The sequence below is a fragment of the Chinchilla lanigera genome, unplaced genomic scaffold (assembly GCF_000276665.1).
Source record: "Chinchilla lanigera isolate Chin_1 unplaced genomic scaffold, ChiLan1.0 scaffold00001, whole genome shotgun sequence".
Classification (NCBI taxonomy): Eukaryota; Metazoa; Chordata; class Mammalia; order Rodentia; family Chinchillidae; genus Chinchilla; species Chinchilla lanigera.
Window position 1 is genome coordinate 42,759,285 of NW_004955402.1, and position 18,172 is coordinate 42,777,456.

Consider the following 18,172-nt stretch of genomic DNA (forward strand, 5'->3'; position numbering starts at 1 on the left):
TTTGTTTTCGTTATTGGAGACTACAGAGGGCAAAGTATTGGCTCTGCTGCCCTCTGGTGGCTGAATCATAATCCCGCCTCCTCCCCAGGAAGGGCTGGAGAGGGGCACGTTAGTTATTTGCAGGGTCCCCAGGACATGTGTGGGTCTGCTCCCCGTTGCTTCAGATTGCTTTGGGTTGATCAGGTTAAACTTCCAAATCTCCAGTTACAGTAGGAATTTTGCCTTGTCTTCCTCAGAGAACTCTATGTGGCTGAATAGTTTCAAATCAGAAATGTGTTCAGGGCAGGCTGGTAGTATATGCCTGTACTGTAATCCCAGCACTCTGGGAGACTGAGGCAGGAGGATCTCAAGTTCAAGTCCAGCCTGGCCAACTCAAAGACTTAGTGAGATCCTGTTTCAAAAATAAAAATAAAATGAGCTGAGGATATAGCTCAGTGTGAAGGCCCCAAGTGCAATTCCAGTATCAAAAATAAATAAACAAACAAATAGGAAAAAGAAATGTGTTCAAAGCTCTAGTGAGTATCTTGGATCTACCTGGAAAATGGATTCTTGAATGTCAAAACAGTCCTATTTGCCACACTCTTACTTGGAAATTTTGTACTCCACATTGCCAGAGATAAAAGTTTTGAGGCATAGGTAGCACACTTGCAGACATCATTCTATCACTGACTCCAGGGGACACAGGAATACTTCTGTTTCCAGGGGTGGTACTACCAAGGGAAGTTGAATTGAAATGAATAAATTATGATAGTTCTCTATTTTCTGAGAGTCAACCTTTGACTTCATTAAAGACAAGAACAAGACAGGCTCTGTATATGGGGGTGTCAGCTAAATACATGGTACAGAATGAGAGATGGGGAATATTTTCTTTAAATGACACCTTTTAAGGGTGCCTTTTCCACAGCTGAGCCGGGCCAGGCACCAACCTTCTTTAGAACTCGCAGCTCCGTCTTCTAACTTGAATGAACTTGGCTTGGAAGACCATGTTTAATCTGTCCCTATTCATCTCCTCGACTCTCTGGAAGTCCCCCATGTCTGCTAGTCTCCTCTCTTTCTTCCCGTGGTTACTTCACATGCCTCCCGAGCATTTCTCATCCTGGCTGCAGAAGGCCTCTGAGCTTGAATGCTTTCCAAGTCTGTTACCATTGCTTTTGCTCTGCCCTGAAGCTCTGGCTTTCACCGGAGAGTATGTTCCGGCCAGTCTCGCGTCCTATCCCTGGGAATCTGGCTCTCACGTTAGGATGCTCGGCCACCTGGTGCTCGCTCCTTCAGGTAGTGAGTCCTTCCAGGTCCTTCCTATAGCAGCACTGGCCCTGTCCCTCTCACCTGTGACCGTCCCGGTTGGATTTTATTCCAAGCACAGGGGTTCCGAGGAACCTGTGAAGGGGCCATTCAACTATCCCTTCCTCTCCCATGGAAGAAGTTTCCATCAGATTTTCAAAATAAGCTTCTAAGATAGTTATTTTTTGGGGAAAAAAAATCTGTGGCTTTAAAAATTGTTACTTTTCTTTCAATTTTTAAAGAAAACTTTTTAAAAAATGGACAGGATGATTTAGTGTTCCTTTAAAAGCCCCCAAACAGCGGAACCCCCTTGGCGCCCCTCCCCTCCCCTCCCCCACCTCTCTCCTTGGGTGGGAAAGTGTTAACACTCACAGGCCGCATTTCACCCTGGGCTCTGCCATCCACTCTTCTAATGGGTCTTGGGCAGCTGTCCCAGGCCAGATAAGTCACATTAAAGCTGAGAACACAACCGAGGGATTGGATTTCTTTTTAAATTAGGAGGGAAAAAAATGCCATGGGAAGCCCACAGATGGTCTGGGTTCCTGGAAGCTGGTGATACGCTTTTAAAAGACGTCTTAAATCAGTCTTAAGTCCATCTTAACTTTTGGAGCTACTTGGGTAGGTTTCTGCTTTATTTTGGGAGAAATTTGTTGCAAATAATGGCATGAAATTTGCCTGTTCAGGTGTCAGGCTGAGGCATGAGAGGGGAAAGAGAAATATTGTTTATAGCAATTGGGTATGGTGGCACACACCTGTAATCCCAGCGCTTGGGAGGCTGAGGCAGGAGATTGGGCAAAAACTCAAGGCCAGGATGGGTTACAGTGTGAGTTCAAGGTCAGCCTGAACTACATAGCGAGAACTTGTCTCAAAAATAAAAAACAACAACAACAAAATAGTATTTATGTCACTCACACCAAGCTTCAAGGTGTACCTGTCCGCAGGCAAGGCTGAGTGTCCCCATTCTATAGCTGAGTGGCTTCCAGCACATGAAGTTGTGTGCCCACAAAGCAGCTATGATGGGAAGCCAGACTCAAACCCGACCTAGCTGATGCCTGAATTTGTCATGTCCTGCAGAGAAGAGCAGTGAGTCTGCAAAGAAAGGCTCCCTTTGGGAAATGCTCTTGGGGTTCAGAGGCTTTCATAATTTGTCTTCTAAATGGTTATGCTTCTAAGTGGGACTCCATCCAGGACAAATGTTGAAATGGATGGGATGCAAGACCATCAGCACATAAGACTTCTGTCATGGGGAAATGGCGCATAGTCACACCCATCATCAGGTAAGACAGACAAATACATATGATGCCCAGAAGCAAGGCTACCACCTGAAGAAGTGGCAGTCCATGGCCTGGCCCAGATTCGAATGAAGCCTTTGTAGAGCCCCTGCTCTCCTCCTGTATCATCCTCCCACCCGATACGCTCCCATCACAAGCCCAGGCCTGGCCGCATCCCCCACAGCCTGTGACAACTGGGGCTCGGGACACCACTGGGGGAGGAATATGGGAGATAAGTCCAACATTACATTTTATTATTCTGAGCAGCTTTTTCAGAAGCAATCACATCAGAGGGAGATGTCCAAACTGCATCTTGGTTCTAAGGCCCAATTAGGAGCTTTGTGTAATTAGTGAGAATTCTGACTTCTGAGCCTGAGGTTGAAAGAAAGAGTGGGCCCTTTTCACTTGTCTGGATCCCTCTACTTTCTTCCATCCTTCATTAAAGCTAAAAATTAACATATTTATTAGAGCATTGCTGACATCCATCATCTGAAATATTTGCAAAGCTTGTGGAGCTGTCATCCAAGTCACAGGCCAGTGGGTTGTATTCATCACTCTGTTTTATTTTCTGTATTTCTGCTGCTCTGACATCTGGGGCCTCACTGACCCTGGACAGACTGCCCCTGTCAGAGCCAGCGGATTCCTGGAGATGGCAGGTGACACAGCTTCAGGACACCTTCGCTATGCAGACCCCCATCCAGTGCCCACACCCACCGCCTTCATCAGGCTCTCGCACTCAGACTACCCTCTACCTAGCACGGTAGCCAAGGACAGCCCCTTGGAAACTCAAACTAGCCTATCCTAAGCCTGCTTACCCTGCTGGGCCCATTTCTTCCAGAAAACAGCATCCCACGGCTCCTGGCTATGTTTTGCCTCATCTTCTCTGCCGCCTGTCCGACCCGGAGCTTCTTTCCGTGCCCCCTAACCACTGGTTTGATGTGCCCCCTCCTCTTCAGCGGCAGTCACCTCCTGATCAGTTGACCTCCCTATACCCAATCAACAATAAAAAGTACATTTTAAAGCAAGGGGCCCCCTTCTCCCCGCCCCGCAAGGCTATAGGCTCTTTCCCTCTCCTTGCCCTGCAAGGCTATGGGCTCTTTCCTCCTCCTCGCAGGCTGGCTTAGCATGTGGGAAGAGCAGTCAGGTGCAAAGGCAACAGCAAGTCCAGTAGAAATTCATTCTCGCCAAGAACCACAAATAGCCTGTGGTCTCCTCAGTGGAGATCAAGTAAAGCAGCAAGAAGGGACAGTTTGTTAAAAAGATAGCCTAGTAGAATACAGCCTCATCTGGGCTGGCGACTGAGCAAGGCGACACCCTCCACTTAAGGAGGAAAACAAACCCACCAGCAAGCACAAGTAACAATCATAGCTATTCCTTAGCTCCTGTAAAAATCATCCCAGGTGTCTGTCAGCCACCTAAAGTAGTGTCGGGGGAAAATAAGTTAAAAATATACAAGTTGAATCCACTGTGCCCAATTGCAAAAAAAAAGGAACATTTTTAAAGAAGCTGTTTAATAGTGAAGATATTAACTGTGGAACTATGGAATACCCTATTTAAAAGACATCCCATAATGCTGGCATTCTTCCCCCTCCATGGCACTCCTGCAAATAATTTCGAAGTGTGCTTGCAAGAGTTCTTGTTTGTTTCAGAGTTAGGAAACAAATGTGTTTCCTCGCAAGAACAAGCCCATAAATATTTTATGTAAGTGAGAGAGGTGAATTGAATTCATCCCAAGAACATTTGTCAGCCACAGTGAGGGCAGGAAATCCACTTTGCCCACACCAGCCTACCGGCGCTTGCCTGGAAGGTGTTTGGAAGCCCAGGGATAAATGACAGGCACTTGGTTTCTCCCTACTCACCCTTTAGCCAGCGTTGCTATGCCAACGTCCGTTAACTTCATTCCTACACCTATGGGGAGAGAGTAAGGATGGAGTTTGAGTCATTTGGGATCCGTCTACTTTTGGGAAGGGGTGAGGACAGCCCTGTCATCTGCTCCCTTCTTGTGCAGACACACTTCCCTCCTTGTTTCCATCCTGGAGCTGACAGCCTCTCTGACATGCACCCGCTTCGGGGGAAGGGTGACACAGCGGAGGACAGACCTCTGATGGCAGTGCAGGGGAGTCAAGCTGTGCCTGGTATATGCCGCCCCCAGGATAGAGGAGGGAACCAGCTGCTCTGTGATGTATCTGAGGCTTGTCACTTTTCCATGTGCTGTCTCACCAGAAGTGCTCTGCCGCAGGGTTAGATCTGGTCCCCTCTTCCTCATTGAAAGTGGAAATCATTATACAGTAAAAGGAGGAGTGGGTATGGACTACAGTGTTCAGGGTCAACAGTGAGAAAGTTCAAGGTGACATCTGCTCAGGTCAAAGCCAAAGTTCCAATACGCAATTTCCCATTTTCATGAAGATGGCTTCCCATCAGGGCTGAAGTTTTCTAGACCAGCTTCAGATCTAGGAAAACAATTCCTGACATAAATAAGACTTTTAGCCAGTGGTCTGGGGACACTGACATTTGGAACCCATGGTCTGAGCCTTTGACACTTGTCCTTATCTCCATCCATTGAGCTGTGCTTGCGGGGAGGGTACCAGAAGCAAAGCAACAAAAACAGGCACCCGCTGTGCTTCCCACAGGGCCTCAGCAGAGCACCACAGATGTCCCTGGTGGAATTCCAAGCACAAGAGTCATTTCACTCCTGCCTTTCCAGCAGGGCCAGTTGGGAGAGTAGGTAGAGAGCCAGGAATGTGAGGAGAATGGATAATCTACTGTCTACAGTCTGCTATGGTGAGGAGAACAAGCGCTTCCCAAAGCTTCTGCAGCAGAAAATAGCCATCCTTGCTCCCTCTATCCCCAGCCGCAACCCGCATCCTTGATCCATCATGGGACTAGCAGGAGGGAAGAGCGCCTCTCCGATCCCTGATCATGGAGGCCCCTGGGCCTTTCTACCATCTCTTCGCTCCAATCAGGTATCCATTCCACTGCTCTCTCCCTGCAGTGGTGGATCTGGGCACTTGCCTGGTCTCGGTGGACCTCACTGTGCCATCCACTCTTATCACAGGACACAGCATCCACAATGTTATCCCACCAGTGTCTGACCTGCTGGGCACTACGCCAGCACTTGTCTCCCCTCTCTTTCACTTTTGATTCTGGTCCTCCATGGGCTATCAGCAAGGCTGTCCCTGCCATTGGCAGGCGATCTGGCCACAGAAGGATCAGGCAGTCTAGCAACCAATCTGTTTGGTAGAAGGAACCAGCATCCCCCCAAAGCCAACCATGGTGATCAGATCTAAAGGCAATCTAATTTTGTGGTTCTCCATCCCAGAGGCCCAAGGAAGGGAAGCTTGAAGGGTTAACGCTCAATTCAGCAGTGTCTGCCTGCAGCGTGGCAAAAATACAGGACATGTTGCTATTCAGACTGGTTAGTCAGACAGAAGCAATGAGCCGGCTTTTCTGCAGTGCACCTGTGAACTAAATTAGACATGGCACTTCGGGGGTGCCGGAGAGCATTTTAAAAGCCTCTTTCACAGTTGGTAACTAATTCATCTCATTCTTTCAAAGCTGCTAACAACTTGAACGTATGTAGAAATGCTTCACATAGCTTTTATTACAAGGTCTACATTTTAAAAAAGATGCCAAATTTTAAAAGCCCTCCTTGGACATCATGTTTCACGGAAAGTTGTATTTAAAATTTATAGCTCTAAGCTGCATAGAAGCTCAATTTTTAAAAAGTCATTTGGCAAAAGGTCCTTGAACTTGGAGAACTGCTTTCCCTTGCTTCTCATAATTACCAGCTGTCGTTTTCAGTTTAGAAAAAGAGAATATAATATTTAAAAAGAAATTTCTCTCTCGATTGAATAATTTGTCACCAATTCAACCAAGGTTATTCACAATCACTAGGGGCCAATAAATGAAATTCTGGCCTGCTGCTGTCAAACTGAGCTGAGGGTCATGATGATTTACAGGTTGTTTCTGATGCAAAGAAGGAAGCTGGCAGTTTCAGGAGTCCATTGTCCAGAATTTGAGCTCTTGGGCTTTTTCAATGTTATGGCCTTAGAAAGCCTAGCGGCATTTATTACCAGTGTACAGGTCTTAATTCTAAACCGCAGCCTAGGTTTTATTTCACAAACCTGCAGGCCTCCCCACAGTCCTATAAACAAGCCAATGCACCCAGGAATTGGATAACTTATAGGAGTCCAAGGAAGTGATGATTCAATTTTATGCTTGTTTGTTTGCTTGTTTTAATCCTAATTCCAGTGTCTCAATACAATTATAAAAAGTGAACACAGTGCTTAGGAAATAGATGTGCTATCTCATTCCAGAATGACAAAGACAATAAAAAGAATTTTCTCAGCAGAAGAAAGTAAATAAACACCATTCTGAAATGCTGCACCACCACATGTCATTTACAGAGAAATGTAATATTCCACCTCTACAGTTGTTAACTAGTAGCTAGAAGCAAAACTAGCTGTGCATGAAGCTCCGGGGTGTTGTTTTGCAGGAGAGAAACTATACTTAATTCCAAATTCACTCTGAAAGAGAAAAGATGAGGGAACAGCAACAGTTTCACAGCCAGAGTCTGAGTAGAGAACTGTCTGTTAAGACCATGCTCTTTGAGTGCACAAGCATGGTGGTCAAGTCTCTTCCAAGGATGGGCAGAGGTGGCTGCCTTAAATTTGCAAAGCAGCCCACCTGCAGGACAGTGAAGTTCATATTCCATTTGGCCCTCTGAGGACTCAAGAGAAAAAAGATGGCACATACTATGCCCTCCTAACATCCAGAGACACTGGAAAGGTTGGAAGTTAATCTTTGCCAATTTGTTAATTTGTGGTTTAGTGGGAAAAGCTCAAAATGCGGCATCAGAAAATGTGGTTCTGAGTCTTGGACCTCTCTTTCTTACTAGTTAAGTGGCAGCAGTTAAATCACTGCCTCTGGTTCTCAGTTTTCTCATCTGCAAAATGGGATCTAATACGATCTTTGCAATGTTATTATGAAGATTCAATAGAAGAAAGTGAGTACATACGAAAACTAAGTAATCTGTATTGCAGTTAATTATACTGTACCAGTGTCAAGACCTTGGTTTTGATAATGGGCTGTATAGTTATGCAAGATTAACTATCATATCTGGGTGAAGGGGACCGTGGGGGCTTCTCTGTATATTTTTGTAAATCCTTATGTCTATAATTACTTCAGAGTGGGAATACTTTATTATGTAGCAGTGCTGCCTTTTACCATCTCATTTAATCCTCACTGCAGTCCCACGCCCAAAGCGCTGAAGCACAGAGACCTGAGAGTCATTTACCCAGGGGCTGACCCCTGAGAAGTGGTGAGGCAGTCTTACTCTTCCACACCTTGCCATCGCCAAAGCTTTGCATCCTTGTATGTGAACCGCATTGCTTTGCCCAAGGACTCTTCTGCTCATGCTTTGTCCACCTTCGCTTGCCCATGCAGCTGGTGGCGAGTGCGGGGGAGTCAAAGCCCCCATCACAAGCTGGTGCTCCTGCAAGCTGGGGGCAGACACCCCAGATCCCTCACTCCATGGTGGATGCCTGCAGGAAATGAGCTCGGCACAGGCCCAGCAGAGTAAGCTCCACTGCCCAGCTCAGGACCCGGCTATGTGCTCATGTGCCCGGTTGGCTGCCGGCTCTTCCTTAGCTGTACTTCCTGAATCCTCTACCTCTGTTTCCGGGGACCTCCTCCTAAAAGAGCTATTTGTTCTTAAATACAGTGGTCCTCTGGTCCTCCCTCCCCAACTGTGAGTTCTGTATCCTCAGATTTGACCAAAATATTAATGAAAATTTTATCTCTATTGAACATATATGGATTAATTTTGTCATCATCCCTTAAATAATATAATACACCGTAACAACTTTTTACATGGTATTTATGCTGTATGAGGTATTATAAGCAATCTACAAATGATTTAAAGGATTTGCATAAATTTCATGCAAATACTACATTATTATATAAAAGAAACTTGGCCATCCAAGCGTTTGGGGAACCAATCCCTCTTAGATACCAAGTGATAATTACACTTGTCTCAGGAATATCCTGGTGGAACCCTAATTATGACAATCTCTCTTTCTGCAAGAAATGGTTTTACTGAAAAATTGTATGCACATTAAAAGCATGCTATAAATTCACCAGGCAAGCTTCAGACCTAGAGCATTCTAAAAACCCTTTCATGTATTGAGAATGAAATATGTATTTTTTTTTGGTACATATGGATTCTCATATGTGCTTCTGAGTTTGTGCCTATTGAGGATAAAGCAACAGAGCTGCTCCCTGGTTATTTTTCATAATGGGAAGAGATTATTGGCATAATTATTAAAATGCACTTTATTATTGTATTTGGCTAGTCATCGCAGGTTCCTTTGCCAAACTTGTTTCTGATGAGACATTAGTAATACCTTCCTCAGGTAAGGGTACTTTAAGGCATCCAGCAGACCTCTCCTTCTCCTCTCCTCCTTTCCTTCTTTTATAGGCAGCTAAGTTAGATAAAAATATTATAGGCAGTCAGATAGGGCCAGGCCCTCCAAGGAGCCAATGCAGAAGACGAGATGCCTTGCAACTGTGGGGGAGACAGGCACCTCCACTGTGGGCCAGACCTCAAGACAAAGATAAACAAATGCACCCACGTATTTCCTAAGGATACACATCAGGGACTGATATTCTAAATAGGTATGATCACCTTGAGGAACCCAGGAAGGGCTACTAGCCCAACCCCCTACAGGAAGAGCACCTGTTCTATATTCATGTCCACATGCTACATGACTTGCATCTTCATTGATCCTATTTAATCAATTTTACCTGAGCAATTATACTCATAATCTTATTGGCTGACCACAGTTTTGTCCCACCTTGTGATTTCCCATCCCCCCCTTGTGGTTCCTCACCTCGTGGTTTTGCTCTATGAAATGCCTAGAAAAGGCAGAGTCTGGCAACCCACTTGGGACCTCTTCTGTCTCTCTCTCAGACAGAAGTTTTCTTTCCCCCAGTAAATATATTCTGCTCTTAACCTCCATTGTTCCTAAAATTCATTCTTCAATTTTAGAGCATACAAAGTCATACCGTACATCTAGCAAGTTGGGAGTTTCTTTCCCCTGTGTCACTTCCTCCCCGCTGCTAGGAACACCTCAGACCCTCAGTATCCCTACAGCCCAGGACCAGCTGTTCTCACCCTGCATGTCTGTGACCAGGAGGCAGCCACTGGTTTTCTGGTATACCCAGTGCTGGAAGGTACAACATTTCTGACCAGCCTCTGATTCTCTTCTCAAGAAGTTTATTTCTTTCCCATCTCGGATGGAATACTTCACAAATTCTCCAATCAGCTCTTCTTCCACTGTTGCATATGGGATGTTGTTCTCAGGCCGATGGATAAGAAAAATAGGAATGATCCTGGCAAAGAGGAGAGCACGGGTGCATATCAAGTTCTCAAATGTGAAGAAAAGTGTGCGGGGCATCCTATCCTCACCTCAGAATCAATACCTGGGTCCTTGAGTTCCATTAGGTTTTCTTTGCCACACCAGTGATTAAAACTAGGGCCCTGTCTGTGCTTACACAAGCACCCTACCACTGAGCTACACCTTCAGCTCATCCACTAGATCTAAGACTAAAAATTCCCCCCAGTGATTATTTAATAAGATGCATTTCTGGTTTTGTTTCCACAGTTGGTTAGAACTTCCTCCTTGGGATTAATTCCAATTGTTTGTAAATGAATGTCTTAATTATAGTCATATCCTAATAACCCAGTGGCCGATGACTATAATCCATCCATATGTCCATACACCCTCCCTTGCACCCACGCATCCTCCCTTCCTTCTCATCTTCCTTTCATTCAGCAAGTGTTCGTGCAGTGGCCTCCGAGGCTCACACACTTCCCACAGGCAGCAGTAAAGAAGGCAGGCACTTGTTCTCTTGGGTCCTCCATTCAAATGAGGGAGACAGAAATGAGCAAGTGTATGCCCTGTGCTGAGAGCTCTGCTCAGCAGGAATATAAAGCAGAGGAGAGATCAGTAGCACAAGGTGCAGAAGGGGCTACCATTTTGTTTAGGGAGGTCAGAGAAGTCTTTGCTAACAATAAAAGACAAGTGGAGGCCTTTAGGAAGAGAGGAGAAAGCTGTGAGGTAATCTAAGGCAAGCACATTCCAGGTGGGAGAAAAAGCAAATGTTAAGGACGCTGGGCCGCGAAGTATTCTTTCTGATTTTAGGATGAAAGTTCTGTGTGTGTGGTTAAGGAAATTTCAAGTAGCAGCCAGAGGGACTGGGCAAATTAGGGGCAGTGGCTCTGCTCCATACCCCTAAAATCAGCCTGGCCACCAAGCTCTCATCTGCTGAGCTTCATTTTTGCAGGATTCAGAGAACCCTCTGAGGAACCCCTCTTGTCAATGGCATTTTCGATCAAGCAAAATGGTTCACGCTCTGTCTGGGTTATTAATTCCGCAGCCTTTGTGGGGAAGAAACCACAGAAGCATGGGCTGGGCATTATTCAGGTTCTTAATTAGCCTGGTCTCTCTGCCCAGTGGGACACTGTTTGCATAGACAATGTGACTCCATTGATATTCATGAATTCAAAATCAGAAGCTACAGAGTGCAGAATGTTTTCTCTTGCAGATCCCAGCCCGCAGAGAACTGCTGCTGGCTGCTTCGTTGTCTGAAAGTAAACACGGGGTGGGAGAGGGGTCCAGAAACTCAGGGCCTTCTCTCTAGGAGCAACTGTGCCTCAACGGCATGCTTTTCCGAGAAGGCTGGAAATGTGCAAGGCCAGCTCTCTGTGTGTGTGTGTGTGTGTGTGTGTGTGTGTGTGTGTGTGACACAGAGAGAGAGAGAGAGAGAGAGAGAGTTAGGTTTTCTGAACATGGACTCTGGCCCCAGTGTCCTTCTGAGGACAGCATCCCCTCCATTCATGTGGTCACAAAGTCTCCCATTGTAAGGAAGGCAAAGTGGTTTTTTTGACAGAAAAAATGTCCGCATCTATCTTGAAGACAGTGGCCTCTCTTCTGAGATGCTGCTGAAGCCCTTTAAGCGCCTACCTTCAACTTGCCTGCACCCTTTTCAAGTCTCTCGGTTAATCTTGACACTCGTGATTTGTGTTTTACTTAAAAGGATCCCAATAAAAGTCATCTCTGAAGGATCTCTGAAAGTGAGAGGTGGGTTCCTGATCACCCAGTTCACTCTTTCCTGTCAAGTCTCCATATCTTACTTTCATCAGACTAATTATACTGGGACAGTCCCTTACTGGATTGCATTTGTTTATTGTTTAGACAACATAATCTCCATAAACGTAAATACTTTTCTATGTAGCATGGCAGATACATTTATTGAATGAATTAATCCATTCATTACCCATCCACATAGACATTTATTCATAGAGTATTTATCAGGAACCTCTCTATATGCCTCTGGAGACCAAAAACCAGACAGCAGCCCTCACAGCCCTTGGGCAGCTTACAGACAGACCGAATCAAACAGCTCACCTAGGGGTCCTTCCCACCCTCTCACTCCCCCAGCCCAGATCTTTTAAGTCCCAACGAGTCGGAGTTGGTAATACAAGACAGGACAAAAACACTTACTCTGGCACTTCTCCAAAGCCTTCCAGAGGCTGTGCTTCAGCAGCATAGATCTTGGCATAGTGTCTAGCGGTATTCTGGACATAGCATTCCTATAGCACCCAAATACAAGGGAAAGCCAAGTGATTGGAAGAATTCAGCATATTTCCCAGTAAAGCTATTTAGATTTTCCAATATAAGTCAAGCCAAGCCAATGGATTCCCAAGGCCCATCCCTTGGTTGAAGTCACATTTTTTTCCCTTTGCCATAGTGGGGAATTAAACTCAGGCCATTGTGCATGCTAGGCAAATGCTCTACCACTGAGGTACACCTCCACCTCCTGAAGCCACAATTATTGCAACCTAGAGTTGGTCAACTGCAGAGGAGCTCTGAGATGTGAAGACTCTCCAGGCCAAGGTCAAGTAATCTGTAGACTCAGGTGCCCCTAGACTACAGACATTCCACATTTAATGACCGAGTTACGTTCCTGCAACTAGGTGGTTGAATTAACTGGTCACCAAGTGAGGAATTATATACAGTTATGCACATTACAATATTAAGAGTGAAGAAATGGTGAAAGAAAACTCCAACTTCATGACTTTTCTTTTACTGGCATGACTCTTATATGCAGTACTATAATGTATAACAGCATGAAACTACAGTACTGTACTGTATAGTACAATGAGCAAAAATTACAGTACTGTACTGTAGAAGTCACCATAAAGCTTCACTGCTGCTTACCTTCCGAATGCAGGTCATAAATCCAAACAGTGTGCTGTGATCCTAATCAGAATAGTCATTAACAGGTAGGTATTAAAGGAGGAATATCCGTATACTACTCCTAGAACTAGCATCGAGCCCTCCTTGGTTTCCTGTAAGGTCTCTCACTTCCATTCTATTTCAAAGATAACTTGAGTAGAAAACAATAAACTCCTTGAAAAGATTTTTAGTTTAAGGAAAGCTGCTACTGTGTGGGGCCTTTCTGGGTGGGGGTGTAGATTCCAAGAGATTTTTTTATGACCAGATCATACTTGAGATGGAAAGAAGATTTGGTGCAAGAAAAGAGAGGGCTGGATTTAGAGGAGAAAGGAATGTAATGGAGTCTAATCCTTCCTCAGAGAAAAGGGGCTGCTCTCGTCAGCACATGGTCCCACTTGACATCCCCACACCTTGCAGAATCATGGAAACCTAGTACTTGATGGTACCCCAGAGATTCGTGTAAGTCCAACCTACTAATTTTTAGGTAAAAATTAGAAAAGAGCACATAGTTTGCAAAAGAATCAGACTCAACTTTCCTAGCAGGTAACCACTGCTGGAGTCAACCATGTGGTCAGGAGGAAGGAGAGGCAGGGAGAAGGCAAATCCTTTTCCTCCCTTCCTCTCCCTTCTTATCCCTTCCCACCCTGTCCTTTCCTCTATTCTCAAGTTCTGTGGCTCAGTAATAGAGAGAGGTGAAAACTTAGCTAGAGCCTGGGGTCAGTCTCTCATCATGGTTTAAGGCCAATGTTAAACCAAACTAAGGAAAGCAGGAAATAGGTCCATGTTGACCCTTCTGAGTATACTCACTGCACTGCCCCCTCCATAAATATCAAAGAAAATACTCAAGAATTTAATGCTGGTTTTCATCTGTCACTGGTAACCCTTGGGGGTCCTGGCATCTAATGTCACTTAGAACTCCTACCTTCCATATCATCCTTCATCAAAGTAGATTCAAAACCTGAGGGGCCTCCTGGGGCTTCCCAGGGAGAGAAATGACCACTACCCATGTCCCAACTGGTGAGGACTCTCCAAGGCTTTGGCTGAATCCCAATAGTCTGGCATGAGGCCAAGAATGAATCCTGAGTATTTAGAAGTGCCTCCCAGAATTTGGCCTGAATCCACACCCCAAAAGAAGAAAATCAGCCTTTTGGAGACACTCTCCTCAATCCTGAGTCTGATTTTCACTTCGTGTTAGTGAGTAACTCTCACGCCCACAGGCATGCCTTTGAGCAGACAGACCCACCTGGGTGGCAAGCCTGTAGTTCCTCTGGACGAGCTCGTCATTGTTTCTGGTCCCGTGGGCTATAGCGTTATGCACCTTGAGCACGCAGGCGTGTCCAGGCTGGAAGATGGGCATGAGGCCCTGCATCACTGTGCTGCGAAAGGCCTTGCGGTGCACGCCCTCCCCAAAATGCAGCTCCTCCGTGGCGATCTGGCCACGCAAGCGGCCCCCAAAGTAGCTGTCACTGAGGAAGTCTTCTCTGAAGATGAGCTGACTGAATTCAATCTCTTCACATCCTAAAACACAGCACAGCTATGGTTGAACAGAATATTCCTCAGCCCTGATCCTTGGTGAGCTGGTATCCTCAGATAAGGACAAGGGCAAGATTGACCTGCAGAACTAATGGGGAGAAACTATACTTAATGCCCAGCAAAGACATAGCCAGGGGAAGAGATGGGTCAGGAAGTTAGGATGTGGGAAGATCAGTCTAAAGCCCTGATGGGTCACTTGCAAGAGGGGATCAGTCAGAGGAGAACTGTGGACACTGGGAAAAATATTAGACCTGAAAAATGAGAGCAAAGCCGTGCAGAGTAACTAGAAGCAAAGGGAGGGTTGCTGCAATTAGATGAAGGACCAGACCTGATCTGATAAGGTCATCTTTTGTGTGTGTGCAACTCTGTAACTGCACTAAAAACAATTTAAATGTATACTTTTCATGGCTGAATATTGTTCCCTTTTACTTTTTTAAAATTAATTTTATTGGTATATTTTTAGATATACATAAAGATAACATTCATCATATGGAATTTGTATCTGTACATGTTATTTATATATACACACACACACACACATATAGTGAAAAAGGAAAAGGATTTGCCCTCTCCCTGCCTCCCCTTCCTCCTGACCACATGGTTGACTCCAGCAGTGGTTTAGCTGCCAGGAGAGTTGAGTCTGATTCTTTTGCAAACTATGTGCTCTTTTCTAATTTTTACCTAAAAATTAGTATGTTGGACTTACATGAATCTCTGGGGTACCATCAAGCACTACCCATGTCCAAAGTGGTGACGTCTTTCCAAGGCTTTGGCTGAATCCCAGACTATTGAGTCTGGCATGAGGCCAAGAAATGAATCCTGGGTATTTAGAAGTGACATATAGTGTGTGTGTGTGTATGTGTGTGTGTGTGTGTGTGTGTGTGTTGCTGGGGATCAAACCCAGGGCTTTGTGCATGCAAGGAAAGAGTTCTACCACTGAACCACATCCCTAGACCTTGATATATTTGATTCTTCTTTTTTTTCCCTTTTCCTTCTCCTCCCTTCAACCTGTCTTCCCTTCCTTATTTACAAAAGCTTTGTTTACATTGTGTCCTTCCATTCCCTTTTAGTCTTTTCCCTTCCTTCCTTGCCCCACCCCCTCCCTAGTTCCCATTCCCATTTGAACACTTCTTTCCCTATTCCCAAATATCTATTATACATTTTGGTCCTTAGTTACACTTTCAGTTTCTCACAGCAGAAAAACCATGCAATATTTGAACATATGTGTCTTATGTATTTCACTTAAGAGTACGCTCTCAAGGTGCATCCATTTAGCTAGAAATGTCTCAAGTTTATCCTTCTTTATGGCAGAGTAGTACTCCATTGTATAAAAAAAAAACATATTTTCTTTTACCAGTTGATGGGCATTTGGGTTGTCTCCAAGATTTAGTTATTACAAACTGTGCTGCTGTAAATATGGGTATGCAGGGGCTGGGGATTTAGCTCAGTGGCACAGTGCCTGCCTGGCAAGTGCAAGGTCGTGAGTTCAGTTCCCGGGACCAGAAAAAAACCAAACCCACCCCCAAAAAAGAAAGAAAAGTAAATATGGGTATGCATACATCACTGTGGCATGATGATTTAATTTGGAGGGAAGATACCAAGAAGGTGAATAACTGAGTCAAATGGAACCTCTAGTTGTAGGTTTTTAAGAAATCACACTGATTTCCACAGTGGTTGCACCAGTCTACACTCCCACCAACAGTGGAAAAGGGTTATTTTTTCCCCACACCTCCACCAGCACTTGTTATTGGTTGATTTTTTGATAATAGCCATTCTTTCTGGAGTGAGTTGAAATCCTCAGCATTGTTTTAATTTGCATCTCTCAAATGACCAGTGATATTAAACATTTTTTCATATATTTGTATTTCTACTTCTTCATCTGCAAAGTATCTATTCATTTCAGATGCCAATTTTTGGACTGGGTCTTTAAATTAAGGGGTCTTTTTCTTTTAGTTCTTTATATATTCTAGATATTAGTTCTTTGTCTGAGGAAATTTTTTCCCACTTGTGGGTTGTCTCTTCACTCTGCTGGTGGTTTCTCTTGCTGTACAAAAGCTTCTTAATAAGATGAGATCCCAGTTGTTGATTCTTTATAATTCCTGTGGGATCAGGAATTTTGTTCATAAAGTCTTTGCCTACACCTATGTCTTCAAGAGTTCTATCTATTCTATCTTCCAGTAGATTTAGTGATACTGTTTTAATATTTAGATCTTTGATCCATTTTAATTTTAGTTTACTGCATGGCGAGTGACATGGGTCTAGTTTTAGTCTTTGACATGTGGAAAGCCAGTTTTTCCAGCACCATTTATTAAAGAATGATAACATTATCTTAATCTTTTTTCATTATTGTCCTCCAGGAATCTTTTAGGGCATCTTTTCTATCTGATCTCCCATGAAATTTTAATATTACATATATATGACATGTACATATATCCATGAATGTATGTGTCCACATATGTGTGTGTCCATATATGTGTATACAGTTATACTTTACTAGTACATGTGCTTGTACTTTAGACACAAAAGAGTAAGATTTTTGCCCTTAGGGGGGTGATAATACTGCCACTGAAGGGTATGTAATATGTATCAGAAACTGGTAGGCAAAAATTAAAATCAAAAAAGTAGAAAGAAAAGCTTTTGAAGAGAAATTGAAAATAAAACTCGTGTTTGAATTTCCTCCTAAAAAGCAATGCAATTATTTCCTGAGTTTTCTAGCAGCTATAGTTTATTGAGTTGGTTATACGCAGGTTTCAGATGACAATGGATTAAATTAGGATACTTCATTTTGAATTTGACATAATCAGCGAAGACTGATAATTTATTGAAAGAAGGAAACTGAAGACGTTCGATGAAACTAGATTGTTTAGACTTTTAAAAACATGTTCCACTGCTCAGCAGTGGAAGCAATGAAAACTGACATCTTCCCAAATATTTAAAGGCAGAAATAAATCATGGATCATGTAAAAATCCCACTTTATGTTTTTAATATAGAATATTTACAGAAATATTTTTGCTTCATATAAAATATTTTCAAGTCATAAGCTTCAAGACATGGTAGGGCATCCTGTAATCCCAGCACTTTGGGAGGCTGAGGCAGGAAGACCGTAAGTTTGAGCTCAGCCTGGGCAACTTAGCGACTTAGCAAGATCCCGGCTCAAAATTTAAAAAAAAATTTTTTTCGAAGAGGCTAGGGAAGTATCCTAGCATGAAGACCCTGAATTAAATTCCCATTACACACAAAAATGAGTAGCCTATGATATTAGCTGTTAAAATGATAAGGAGACTGATCCTATTTTTAAACAGGCATAGGCTGATGCCTAGGTGTCATTATTATCAGAAAAAAACAAGAGGTTGGTTCATAACTTTCACATAGAAAAACCAAGTGAAGAACTAGAAGTTACCAAAAGGAAGAGGGTACTGAGAAAGATGCTTCAAACATTGTTACAGAGGCTAGCAAAAGGCTGTGGGGGACTGAGATATGCCACCCCAACATGTCACTGCCAAAAAGACTGTGGAGCTGAAGACAGATAAGAAGCAGGTGTGGCAGAGTGCTTGCCTCGTATATGCCAGGTCTTGGTTTTGATCCCCATTACCTCACATACCCACACAATCAAGTGTAATCAATTAAAGGCAAAAGTTGTTTCAGACTATATGCTTAGATATAGGCAGGGGAAAAGTGCTGTACAGTGTTACATGCGGTATAATTAACAACCTTGTCTTTAAGTCCCAACAGAAAAGTCTACTTAACAAGAGATAAAACCTTAAAGAAAAAAAAAAAAAAAAAAA

General features: G+C 43.9%; 1 protein-coding gene and 1 pseudogene across 3 annotated transcripts in view; one reads left to right on the forward strand and one right to left on the reverse strand.

The window, feature by feature from the left end:
* LOC102009783 overlaps window positions 1-18,172 on the forward strand; it is a 73,031-nt pseudogene that overhangs the window by 34,445 nt on the left and 20,414 nt on the right.
* Alpk2 (alpha-kinase 2) overlaps window positions 1-18,172 on the reverse strand; it is a 122,752-nt gene that overhangs the window by 10,280 nt on the left and 94,300 nt on the right. For 2 of the 3 annotated variants that reach the window (XM_005372989.2, XM_013511023.1), the window contains 4 exons: window positions 14,097-14,371; window positions 12,119-12,207; window positions 9,727-9,944; window positions 4,412-4,460 (listed from right to left, as the gene is read on the reverse strand). In XM_005372989.2, the coding sequence (XP_005373046.1) occupies window positions 4,412-4,460; window positions 9,727-9,944; window positions 12,119-12,207; window positions 14,097-14,371 (631 nt within the window). The remainder of the gene's footprint in view (window positions 1-4,411; window positions 4,461-9,726; window positions 9,945-12,118; window positions 12,208-14,096; window positions 14,372-18,172) is intronic. The other variant, XM_013511022.1, reaches the window with a different exon arrangement.